Source organism: Larus michahellis, chromosome 1, assembly GCF_964199755.1.
Source record: "Larus michahellis chromosome 1, bLarMic1.1, whole genome shotgun sequence".
NCBI lineage: Eukaryota > Metazoa > Chordata > Aves > Charadriiformes > Laridae > Larus > Larus michahellis.
This window is the reverse complement of record NC_133896.1, coordinates 221,181,194-221,194,092: the sequence shown is the minus strand read 5'-3', so window position 1 is coordinate 221,194,092 and position 12,899 is coordinate 221,181,194. Positions and strand designations below refer to the sequence as shown.

Below are 12,899 nucleotides of genomic sequence, written 5' to 3'. Positions count from 1 at the left end.
GAGCTTTGGTCCATCTTGGAAAATAATGTGCTTTTAACTGTAAAAAATGAAGATCCGTGATATGGCACAGACTAGGACCGAATAAATCAAATTCATATTTTACATTTTCCACCCTAATCACCCAACAATGTGCCCTTGTTGCCAAAAAGGCCAGTGGAATCCTGGGCTGCATAGGGAAGAGTGTGGCCAGCAGGTCAAGGGAGGTCATTCTCCCCCTCTACTCTGCACTGGTGAGGACACTCCTGGAATACTGCATCCAGTTCTGGGCTCCCCAGTTCAAGAGGGACAGGGAACTGCTGGAGCGGGTCCAGCGTAGGGCAACCAAGATGATTGAGGGACTGGAGCATCTCCCTCATGAGGAAAGGCTGAGAGAGCTGGGACTCTTTAGCCTGGAGAAGAGAAGGCTGAGGGGAGACCTTATTATGGCATGCGAGTATCTAAAGGGTGGGTTGAAGGAGGATGGTGCCAGACTCTTTTCATTGGTTCCCAGTGACAGGACGAGGGGCAATGGGCACAGGTTGGAACACAGGAATTTCCCTTCAAATACATGGAAAAACGTCTCTGCAGTGAGGGTGACAGAGCCCTGGAACAGGCTGCCCAGGGAGGGTGTGGAGTCCCCTTCTCTGGAGATTTTCAAGACCCGCCTGGCTGCAGCCCTGAGTGACGTGCTCTGGGCAATCCTGCTTTAGCGGGGGAGCTGGACTAGACGATCTCTAGAGCTCCCTTCCAACACTGAGGTTTCTGTGATTCTGTGATTCTGTAATCTTTCAGCCACAGGTTTGACTAGTTCAACAGTCCCCATTCAGATTTCACAATGCAGAGAGCTCTTACTTATGTAGAAGTGTAACAAAAAGACAAGGCCAGAGAACAGTCCTTTGAGGAGGATTTAAGGTGGCGAGTACATTACAGGGAAGTCAGAAGATGGTCTCACGGAAAGGAACAGAACGCAGTGGTGTGTTACGGTAAAGGCACGTGCCAAGACGAGAACGGAGGAGAAAGCTGCAGTTACATACTCAAATGACGCAGTTTGACATTCAGCTCTTTTTCTTTAGTAACTCCGTACTGTGCTTTCTGTACGCATCGAACTGCAGCTAGAGTTTGTCGTATGCCTGCTGGCTGCTTTTGAGGTGTCGTTGGAGCTCTTGGACCTTCAGATCATTCTCCACCGCTGCTGCCTCTTTCGCGAGATGCTTTCCTGCTCTCTGCCTGGTCTCTTGGCCATCTCCAGCTTCTTCCCCAGCTGCTCCATTTCCCGTTGCACACCTTGCAGAGCTTTGCCCTGCTTCATGGCCAGGTCCAGTAGTCGCTCTTTCTCCTCGTTCACTCTCTCCAGCTTGGCCTGCAGCTCGCTGTCCTCAGCCCGCCGCCGACTCGCTGCGTGCTCTCGCTGTGCGACAGTGTGTTGGTGTTTCTCCTGCAGGTGTTGCAGCTGGTTTTTTAGTGATTTGACTTCCCAGGCGTAGGCACTCGCTTGCTGGCTCTGAGCTTCCAGCAGCTCCTTTTCTCGCTCCTGTGCTCTGCAGCTCATGGAAGCACATTTCTCCTGTAGGGAGTCTAACTGCTGCGAGAGCTTTCTGGCCGGGGCACGGAGCTGGAGCACTTCAGCTTCCTTGTCCCACACAGTCTGGCTGAAGAGCACTTTGTTCTCCTGCTGCAGGCGCTTATTCTCCTCCAACAGCTGCATATGCCATTTCCTGAGTTCCTTCTTGGACTGGATCCGTTTTCCATGGTTGTTGGCCAGATCCATGAAGCGTTCCTCCAACTGCTGAATCAGTTGGGTCTGGGTTTTCTCTTTCAGAGCATCTTCTGTTCTCAGTTTCTCCAGGTCCACGTTGAGCTGCTCCAGGTCTCGGCAGTGTTTGCGCACACGGTCTGGTTTTTTCTTCAGTCTACAGATAAGCTGGGGCTGCCGTTCTGGGCGTGAATGCAGCGGAGCCTTCTCACTCTTCTGCTCTCCGGGGCTCTCGCAGAGTTCCTTCAGGCCTTCTGTCGGATCTTCCATGTTTTCGTTGGTCTCTGGATCGCTCGTGGAGTTGGCCATCCCTGCCCGTCTCTCATCCGGAGCCATGGAGCCCCTGTCTGACATGAAGATGAGACAGAATTTTATAGCGACCACTTCTCTTAGTGACATCCGGCATAATCAAACAGCACCCAAGGGTTGTGTGGCCAACACCACTGCCACGAGCTGGTGGAGCGTCTCTGGGAGGCCAGAGAAACCAGCACGGGGAGGGGCAGGACCTCCCAAAACCAGGCCTCCTCGCCTGGATCCCCCTGCTTCAGCCAGGGGGACTGAGGAGCAGGATGCCAGGCTCGATGATACAGAAAGCAAAGAACGTAGGCTTAGTATCTATGCAAGCCTATTAATTTGCTGATTACTAGCATTGCTAATTATTCCTTCTCAAAGCGCTGTGGTTGGAGCTACAAGAAGTATTATTATATTTAGGTAAAAAGCCTGTAAGTGATAAAGCTGTAAATAATGACTTAAGCGATCCTTTTCCTCTGCCTTTATTTTCTCCTACAGATCTGGTCTTATAAATGCAAGTAAAACGGGAAGGGTTACATCAAACTTCTAATTGATTTATAAGATTTTAATAGTATACTGCTAATTAAAAATAACTGACTAGCCTTATCCCATGCTTAGCTCTTTATGAATAAGAGATGTATACAATGCTGACAATTACCGAATGCCCTGGGATGCAAAGGCGTTGTGCCTGGAGGAACGGGTCATCACTGGAGGTTTGACACTGGTTTGCTGCATTATTTTAGGTGTGTAATTTCAAAAATCTGTTTCCTCATGTAAAAATTAAGGAAATCTTTATATCGCATTGGCACCAGAATCATCACTGGTGCCTGATCATACGGCACGCTACCCAGGCGTGTGAAAAGTTGGCCTAAAACTGATGGGCGAGTGTTTCATTCAGCCGCAGACCTGGAACTCCACAGCACAGGAACCAGCACGCTGAGAACTGGATTTTGTGAATTCCTGGGCTTGGGCTGGAGGTGAAGATACAACGTGGGAAGGAGACGGCCTAAAGGAAGGATGGAAAACAGCGGACAGCGGACATGAACCAACGCCTGCGCAGCCAGGGCAGTTTCAGAGCTGCACCACAGTGACCGTTGGTAGGGACGCTACCTCTGGCTCTGCTGTCCTGCGCTCCCCCACCGCTGTTCCTCCAAAACACTTGGACAGACCGGAGGAGAAGGGGAAGGACTAAAAGGTTCAGGCCGTCCAGTGGGAATGCAATGAAGAGCAGGGTTTAAGAGGAGAAAAATGTTTTCTTACCCGTGTGGAATAAATACTAAATTGCCTGAAAAATACAAAAGTACAGCATTGTTCACACATTAAGGAAAAGTATAAAATCAAGAGGCTTCTGAGGTAGAAAACAGCCGCAGCTGGCATGAAGGACACAGCACCTGTGGTTCCCTGATAAGCTACATGAGGTACGGGGCGGGATGCAATTATTCCGCGGCTTTACCTTAGGATGTATAGCGGATACGGGAATGGGATGATACCATGAAACAGATAAGCTGCCAATTAGCTGCCCGCTCGATACTCGGAGCCAACATTTTGTCAAATTTTGATGAAATGCTGTCCTTTGTGCCAACTTTGCTCATTATAACGTCATTATAATACCAAAACACACCTCCGTCCCGAAGGCTACCTGCCTCCAAGGTGCGACCACTCCTCCTTGAGCCTGCGCCCTGAATTTCTCGTAAACTATACCTTTAATTGTGAAGCGAGAGAAATTTACACCAATCATGATAAAAGTATGTATGACTGAAGTCACTCAAACTCCACCTTGAAGATAACAAACAGTATAAAAATGGCCCGAGAGAGGGGGGATACCCGGGGAAGACGCCATGGCAAAGAATTCCATCACTGACTTCTGGGAGCAGTCGATGGGCTGAGCCTCTCTTCCCCCATAGGGACGCCTTTGGGTAAGACTTAGATTATACCGAGTGCTTCCTCGGGAAACTTAGAAACTTCTCTAGAGACTCTTTTCTACATTTATAGCCAGGCTGTATCGTTTATAACTTTGTCGCACATTTTGTGTATGTAACAATCCTTTCATTTGCACGTGCTTTGCAGACAGTGTATTTATCACCGGCAATCCTAAGAACCTATATATCTGTTGGTTAAATAAACTGCACTTTTTTTTTTAAGTAGCTAGTCGTTTTGGTTTCTCACTGAACGCGACCAAAGACTCGAGAGTGGCCGTGCTAGTTCAGGAGCACGACTAGACTGAAGGCGCAGTCCACTATTAGCGTATCCAAATCGTAATAGTTTAATACATATTAAACGCCATTGGACTGACAGTGCTGGATTGGGCATCACTCAGAATTTAAACCCAGCCGCACCCGGCCCCCCACCTGGGTGAGGGGTGTTAGAACGCAAGGGGGGTTATCTTCTGCCAAAACCGCTTGGCCCCGTTTCACGCAACAACCCAGTGTTTTCTTTCCTCTGCCCGTTTGTTGCCACTCCTGCTGTGGGCTTTCTGTCTCCATGGAGGTAAGAGGCTGAATCCAGTCACCCCGGAGCTCAGACCTTCATCCAGGCCAGTTGGGACTGAGCCAGCCCCACCAGTCGCTGAAAGAGCTGGGAGTGTTTCTTAGCAAACGAACACTGCCGACACTCTCAAAAGCACCCAAATTTGGTAAAGGGAAGTGCAGCGCACAAGTAAATTTGATGTTCGTGTTCAGGTAGCTGTTTGAAATTTCAATGGAGTTTTGATCTATTTAGTGTAGCGGTAAGCAGCATCTTTTGAGATCATGACAAAATGCTGAGTCTGGCTCCAGGATGGTTCGGGAGGAGCGAGACAGATGTTCTGCTTGGCCAAAAGACAAGGAGGTGGACACTGTCCCAAACCACCCATTTGATTTTGATGCCAGTCACGTTTAGCTGTCAGAATTTTGTGCAGGGTAGAGCCCAGCGGATTGCCAGACACACACACGACAGTATGGTGGTGTGACCAGGCAGCGAGGTGCAAACTGCCCTTCAGAACAATGTAACTGTACTGAAGTGGTACATCATTCTTAAACAGCCACCTCTGAAAGGCTGGTGATTCTGGACTATATAATAAATACCGAGTAGCATTTAAACGTCTATCATTGAATTAAGCAACTGAGTTGGAGCTGCGAAGAGCCCCCTTCTCCTCTAACTGAGGTGCAAGATTTCACCACCTTCTAGACTTACACAGCTGGAACAAATAAATGTGCATTTATTGTTAGAAATGTTTTCTGCCCGCATTTTGTTATATTGCATGCTGAATTGCTAACATAAACCTTTGTCTTTTAATAAACACTGAATTCCTATTTAGCTTTAATAGGCTGCTTTTATTAAAAAAAAAAGTGATACATTTTTTATTTTATGCATTTACCTTTCTTTAGTAGCATGCATTTCTACAGGTTACACGTCCCAGTCCGATCTCCTGCGCTGCGAAGCTGCCTAACACAGACCGCCATCACCCCAGCGGACTCCTAACGGGGGCGCTGAAGCACAGATAAATTACTTTTCGCAAAAAACCAAGCTAATAGATACAGGTACAGAGCACTACACTTTACAGAATAAATACCCAACATCCTTGTCATCACTAACATTGGCAGGTTTAAATTCTTTTAGAGTAGCATTTGAATAAAAAAAGTTTAACCCTTATGCCTTCAGCATTTAAGGGTAAGGTTTGTATACTAGCAAGACAATTAACACACACATAAGCAAACTTTTCTAACTCTGATTTCTTATAGTATATTGGAATTAAAAGTTGTCTGCGCCCGGCAGAGCGGGACACGGATGGTACCACTTCACGGAAGGCTTCTTTCCTTAGGAAGCGACTTCCATACCCTAGAAACGTACAGCTACAGATACAGGAACTTTGAAAAACCAAAATTCTTCCTGCTCGCGTTCCTCGCTGGAGAGACCTGCCATGCCTAATGAGGTGCAGACACACGCTAATGAGCGTGAACAGAAGGCACCCTGTTGCTGTCTTATTCATAATGCTTCAGGAGCAGTCCTAGGCGTGTACAGAAAGAGTTCACTCGCTCTTACTTTTTTTGCGGGTAGTTTAGATTATGTAAGGGATCAGCACTGCTTCAGTTAGGCAGCACAGGCATCCAGGTATCTCGCTGCCTCTACCACCGACTTCTGTAAGTGTCTTCTTTCTTGAAGTCATTTTCAGTGGATTAAAAAAAAAATAAAAGAATCCCTTAAATTTACAGAATAATCTGCAGGCAGAAGTTTAATTTGAAATACGAAGTGGCATTTGACAGCACAAAACCAGAACAGCAGCGGAGCCTGTCAAAAGAGCGACTGTGTTCCTCCTCCAGGTTTCACCCCCACTCCTTTGATTTCATTCCCGAGGTTTCTTTTTGACACTCGCAATTAAAAAGCCACCTTATTTTGTCAATTTTGCAACCATTAGCATCCGGAGAGGTAGTGTATCTTCTACCCACGTGTTCGGCGAGTTTATCATCTTCTCCCAAAGGCCAGTTTCGTCTGCAGTGGAATCCATCCAGTCTACTGTAGTTCCGTAGCTTTTGCCTAGAAAAATGTCAGGTTTAAGTGAAACATTATTTAATATGCTGCGGGTTGAGAGCAGACAATCAAATTTGCCTGTCTTCTAAACCACTTTCACCTCCTCAGGTAGCTGACCCAGTACTTTGAAGATCCAGTTCTGCATTTTTACACTTGAACAATCCCATCAAATGTAACTAATGACAGTTTCACATGGAGACTTTGTTGGTTTTCTCCAGGCTTTTTTTTTTTTTTTCTTTTTAGTCTTTTTTTCACAAGCCCAAGGAGAAAGATGTATGGGCGATTAACATCCAGGAGGGTTTAAGAATAAAACAGGAGACTGATTTTGTACTGAAGTACAACCGTGGGTACTCTAAAATTCAAATTGAGATTTACTATCCTAACTTGTATTTTAGGTTGTTCTGGCGAATCATGCAAGAAGTCAATATGGGAAAAGTCATTTTTTTCTTGCATTTGCTTGAAAAGGCTCCAAACATCCTCCCCCAGACCAGAGAGGGCAATGAAAGGGCCAAATATAACGATAGGGAAAACACACAATTCCTCTATCTGCACATCTTACATTGCCCTTACGCTAAAACCTTCTTTGCATTTCTAAGTTTTCCTATCCAACACCTTCAAATCTTATCACGCATTCCTGATCTATCCTTTTATCTCCACCCAATACTATCTTTTTTTTTTTTCTACACATACCCAGTTTTTGCATGTGTTTGTAAGACGTTATCAAGATTTTGGGTGCAGGAATAGCATATTCTTGTACTTCAAACAGTACCAGATACAATGTATGAGCAGAGAATGGTTTATTTCTAATATTTCTCCTTGCCCGTCAGTCATCCTGACCCCCATAACACTACTATTATTTACAATTGCAGGATCTGTACTGAAGAATAAGTAAGTTACTGAACGGAACTCTTCAGTAAATAAATAACTGAAAGGCTGTTCAGTGATCTTTGCAAAAAGAGAACAAACGGAAAGGAAGAGGTGAAAAAAAGGAGAGACTATTTCCTAAGTTAAAGACTAACGTGCTAATTGTCCGGTACCTGTTCCAAGACCTATCCTGAGACCTCCCAGGAAGTGGTTGGCCAGTTTGTTGTGATCCCAGACCGTGAGTTCCACGCAGGCTTCTTTCAAATCTTCTGGTCTAAAGCCATCGTAGACCATGGTGTGGTTGAATACTGGGTTTGTCGTTTTTGCCACTGTTCTTGTTTTCTGGCGACTTTTTCTGCTAGTGTCTGGAAGAATGGTACTTCAGAAAGAAAAAGCACGGTCAGTTTGCACTTACACAGCATAGTCTGCGTTGAACATACCCAACAGACAACAACTACTGATGAACACCGTCCTTTGCGTGTCAGAATGTGACCGGAGATGCGTTAGCATCATGGAGATGAAGTCAAAGGTCACATTCTCAGTCCCTTCCAAGAAATTCTGGCAGTGTGTGTCCACCCCTGTGCTCCAGAGGATGGGAGGGAAGGGGAAGTCAGGTGGGGAAGAGGCACAAGTGAGTTTATTTGCTGCATTATCACCAGTGACGCCAAAACCTTTTTGTTGCTGCCAGAGGTTTCCCAACCGTCTTGTTATTCTTGTCTCTTTACATTTTCAGTCTGTACATGGAAAGGAAGGAGGAAGAAATACAACTGTGTTTCTCACTTCGGTCGCCTCCCACGATTTGCTAAGCTCAACCATACTCTTGCACAAACACGCTTTGTTCAAATGCAAATAAAAGGAGGCACAATTTTTTACTAGCCCTTGCACTAAGTAACTGAGCAGGGAAAATGAAAGAGCAGGGATTACGCAGGAAGTTCTCCCAGAATGTTCTACTTGATGGTATATACCTAGCACCTTGAAGCTCTAAGCCCTGCAGGACAATTTGCATTACAATAAAGGAGAGTCGGAAAGCAATGAGGTCTTTTTTAATTTGAATGTAGAAAACTGAAGATAAGATTAGAAAGCACACTAGGGCCCCGGGTTTGATGACTTCACAGTTCTTACCACTTAATGAAAGAGTTGAGCCTGTTGCCTCTCAGAAGAGGAAGGTCATGACATTCCTTCACCCAGATGTGGACCTCACCCGTAGACAGGGTCTTCTTTCCTGGAAGAATAAAAGAAAAAAAATTCTGATTAAGCCTTGTGGATCCCTTTTAAAGGTAATTTCTATGATGCAGCAGTTCCTGCCCAGTTGGAGCTGTCATATTCAGCCTAGGCTCTCATCATCTCACATCTTAATCCAACACTCCTCTCTGTATCCTCAAAGCTGCAATCTTCACCCCAAAGTACTGCAAGATCACATCACGTCTTGATTTCTACAGTGACTTTTCTTCTGTTACAACTAAACAAATCCACGCTTCTGGTCTTCTCTTTCCAAGTCTCCTAGATAAAGAGATCGGCTTGACTTCAGTCAGTGTGATGTTGGCATTTATTGACACTTTACTTTCAAACAAGCTCCTTTATGCTCTTAATATATTTGACTCTTCTTGACTGACTGGCTGGATTAAAGACCTGACCTGGCTTCGCTGTCACATCAGCCACTTATCAGTTGCCAGACAAGATTAAACCAAACAGCTCATACTGCTGCCAATTCCTGCATTCTAAATACTTATTGCTATTTTCGACTTCTAAGATTGCTTGAATTTAGTGTATTGGCATTGTTTATTTAGCAAATCACAGCACCTGCCCGGTGATTTATAATCTCTGAAATTATTAGTGAGAAAACACAATTTTGTTACCCATACAGAGTGCATTACAAATCTTAGATTGTAACAGTGAGGTCATTTCTTCTGTAGTAACATTAAACACAACGAAAGATCCTAAAGTGATCTTTGGATCATAAACCAAATTCACAACCAGGGTGACTTAATCCTCTAGGAAAATGAGAAAAAAAAAAATCTACTTTTATGTTAAAAAAAGATGTCTGAATTGGCTAAAAAAAACATTAAACAGCTTTTTCTTTTAACAAACAAACAAAAAACTCCCCAAAAAACTCCCTGAGAAACCCAAGCAAAGCAGCAACGCGTACCTCCAACAGGGTGCGGGACATACCGGAGGGCTAGTTTCATCTCCCCTCTGTTTTGTAGTTCAAGAGCCACTGTTGAAGTCTGAAATTGAAGAAGAGAAAACACCCCACAAATCCCAAATCTTGCAGTTCACACACCATTTCCCATGCGAAGTTTTCCACTGGAACAAGCCTGACTTCTACATAAGGCAAGTTTGGGTTTTTTTCTTGTTCCCTTATCCGTTAGTATTCCTTCAGTTTACAGGACATGAGAGATTTTAGAGTAAGTTTAGCCATTTGACAGCACCTCAGACATGTAGCTCTTCCACTACAGTGGAAAACAAGAGCCAGGAGAGGCCAAAAGGCTTTGAGGGTGCATCTTTTCCACCGTTGTGCACTTACTTAAAACTAGAACGTATGTACTTTCCATCAGGAAACTTGCTCTTTGTGCAGCAGAGAGCGGGCTTTAATAAACTCATTTCTGTAGGATTGTTTTGATCTAAAAATCAGCCTCAACAAGAGTTATTGTACAAGACTATGTCACTTCATAGAGAGTTATGGACCGTCTGTAGGTGGAACACGGCCCTCGTTCGGTTACGTTTATCTACCCAGAGCAGTTTTAAAATCGGTCGAATTAAACCAGTGCTAGAGACTACCATGACATTGCTGATTCGTTCTGCAAATTACAAAACTTCGGATTGAGCTAGTTTTGGAATGAACTAATGAAGTAAATTCAAGGGGAAAAAAAAAAAAAAGGGAGAGAAAAACAAGGAAAGAAACCAGAACCTCTGTCAGCGTCTTAACTAAACGTCTAGATTTTGGCTGAAACCCATTAACAAACAGGAGGCAGACAGACATGGAAGTCATCATTACGCCTGATATTAACGTGTTGCTGCACCTGCCCCATATTCTCAGGAGGTACACTTCGTATTCTGGGAAAAAGTGCCTTCACATATCTGTTGCAGCAACATGATGTAAGGGAAACATACCTTGAAATTCCTATTCCTTAGACTATGAGAAAGTTTCTCCTACTCTAATAGCCAGCTACTTACTAGACTAATAGAAACCTCACAACTGTATGTTCCATTTCCCAGTCAAGACGTATTTATGGTTATAACTAACACAAAACCCACAGAACACACAAGACCAGGCCTAAATAAGGACTTGGGTTTGCACTCACACAGTGGAAAATCCAAGAGAGCTAACCCACCCTTACCCTTGGCTTGAGTGGAAGCCAGTTGATCTGCTTGTTGGATTTATCATTCCAGTCCCAGGTTCCTAAATCCAGCTCCACTTCACCAAGGAAGCTGTTCCTCCCAAAGGTATCGTTGTGCCAGACAGAGATATTAAGGCTTTGGTTCTTTAGGAGACTCTTCTCAATTTTATACTGTTAGGAGGAAGAAAGGAGGAAAAAAAACGTTCAAACCATTTGGATTTTCATCAATGCTGTGTCTGAAAGTGAGGAGGTTCGAGAAAAACCTGCCTTCACGTTTTACTTTATATTTCAAGCATCTTAAGCTTCTCTTTAGCTTGTGTTTGTTTGCAGGAAGTACACAACAATCAGCGTCCCCACTGCTGTATCCAGAGTACGCTGCAGAGTTAACCTATCAATGGAAGGACGTAGGTACTTCTACAGATCAATCCGTCTCATGCCAACAAAGACGTCTCTCTCAAGACCTCAAGGACTTGTGCTTAAAAGTTAAAGTTCCTCATACTTCATGTATACAGTATTTCGTGTCTAGTAATAGTTAATAAATACCCGCAGGATTTCATTATAGACTGGATTAAAAGTTTTCTTCTTCACAGAGGTCTTCCGCTTGCCCAGCTTGTATTTTTCTGGAAGCAGGTAGGTCTTTACATACCTAAAATTTGGACAGGCTGGTTAGAAGAGCAAAAAAAAACCCCACCCTTTCCATCTTCCCCTTCCAAAATTCACAAGTACTTGCTTATAAAGTAACAGAAATCCACTTAACTAGCCATTATGTTGTTCAGCTTGTTAAATTTAAGAAATGGAAGGGCAGGGATGAAGTATAACAATAGTTTCCAAAGTGGGACATTAACTTCCTTCTACCAGGGGAGAGTCTGTTGAAGTGTCTCCTCAACGCATACAAATACAGAATATTTAACTATAGTCTGCCTAGATATCATATTTATAGGCTCTAATCCTATTGAAAACTTAGGAAAGAAGGCTTTGCCACCTGGAAAGTTGAATTTGAAAAGAGAATTTCTTATTCTTAAAAGTTTGAGCTTCCCATGCTAACATATGCACCAATTTACAGTGGCAATTCTATATGCAGTTCAGAGTGGAAAACCACGTAAAGCACGTTAGAGCCTCTTCAGCTACTTATTGGGTTGTTTACTCCAACAGGTTATAGAGATCGGGGAAAAAAAAAAAACCAAAAAAAACCACCCCCATCAGTTTTCATTTTCCCGTTAAAAGCAAGACTTCCCTTAGGAAATCAATACGTTCTCTGTACTTACGGGTCCGAACGCTGTCGCTTAACGTCTGCCACTGCCAAGTCTTTACACTGGCAAATAAAAATGTGGAGCTCGTTCAGCTGTTCTACGTAATCAATAGCAAACTGAATGTTGCCCTTCACGTCCACGTTGCCAAAGTCTGCACTATAGATGCTCATTAGGCTGCCGCTCACCTGCGTCATACAAGAGGAGAAAAAATTGACAGGCATCGGCATTTCACCGGATACTTCGAGATTAGGGTAGGAGTTAGGCTCGGAATTCAGAGAGTAAAGACATCAACTGCGTCCCTTTAGCTGCAATAACGTAACGGACACTATTATACAAGCTTCTCAGCAAGCAGGTTAACAAAAGGAAGCAAAGGTGTTAGGTCAAGTTTCCTACAAAGAATTTGGCTGTGTTTGTTGCACTGAGGTAGAAGAAATAAAGTGACAGGATGCTGTAGAGCTGGAGATTGCCTGCGATCAGATCCTTGAAATATTACTTGCATATCTCTTCAGCTGATCTTCCTTGCAGAAAGCAGAGACTACGAGTTTAGGACAACAGGCCTTTTGAAAATATCAAGAAAAAGATTAGCGATGAAGTCTATATGACTGAATTATGTACCTAAATAAACCACTGAAAATTAAACGCTACATATGTAGAAAGAGAAGGATGTACAACCTTTTTTAAATCTCAATATCCTTCCCCAAAATTCTACTTTCCCCCATAAAGTCCCCATAAACTACCAGCCTTCGGTTAGCTAGTTCACTGACTTACCGACGCACCCCACGTACCAACACTGTCTCTTTCTTTCACTTATTTCTACCCCACCCCTCCTTCTCCTATAGAACTCGATCCCTTCTAGGGTAAAAGCCACCCCTTTGTTCAGCGCGTACGGAGTAGGCTGCACAACGGAGTCCTGACCAG

The 12,899-nt window shown here is 44.1% G+C and overlaps 2 protein-coding genes across 7 annotated transcripts in view; both read right to left on the bottom strand.

Annotated features, from left to right (window-relative positions):
- Positions 1-36: 36 nt before the first annotated feature.
- Positions 37-5,462, bottom strand: CCDC89 (coiled-coil domain containing 89). The gene is given in 4 exon segments (XM_074572469.1): positions 37-1,055; positions 1,058-1,219; positions 1,222-2,079; positions 5,379-5,462. Coding segments are annotated over 4 exon segments (1,086 nt in total). The 5' UTR covers positions 5,395-5,462; the 3' UTR covers positions 37-1,005.
- SYTL2 (synaptotagmin like 2) overlaps positions 5,318-12,899 on the bottom strand; it is a 59,658-nt gene continuing 52,076 nt past the window's right edge. For 4 of the 6 annotated variants that reach the window (XM_074572407.1, XM_074572411.1, XM_074572412.1 and 1 more), the window contains 7 exons: positions 11,997-12,166; positions 11,275-11,377; positions 10,732-10,902; positions 9,540-9,618; positions 8,516-8,615; positions 7,567-7,772; positions 5,318-6,535 (listed from right to left, as the gene is read on the bottom strand). In XM_074572407.1, the coding sequence (XP_074428508.1) occupies positions 6,390-6,535; positions 7,567-7,772; positions 8,516-8,615; positions 9,540-9,618; positions 10,732-10,902; positions 11,275-11,377; positions 11,997-12,166 (975 nt within the window). In that variant the 3' untranslated portion in view covers positions 5,318-6,389. The remainder of the gene's footprint in view (positions 6,536-7,566; positions 7,773-8,515; positions 8,616-9,539; positions 9,619-10,731; positions 10,903-11,274; positions 11,378-11,996; positions 12,167-12,899) is intronic. The other 2 variants (XM_074572410.1, XM_074572409.1) reach the window with 1 other exon arrangement.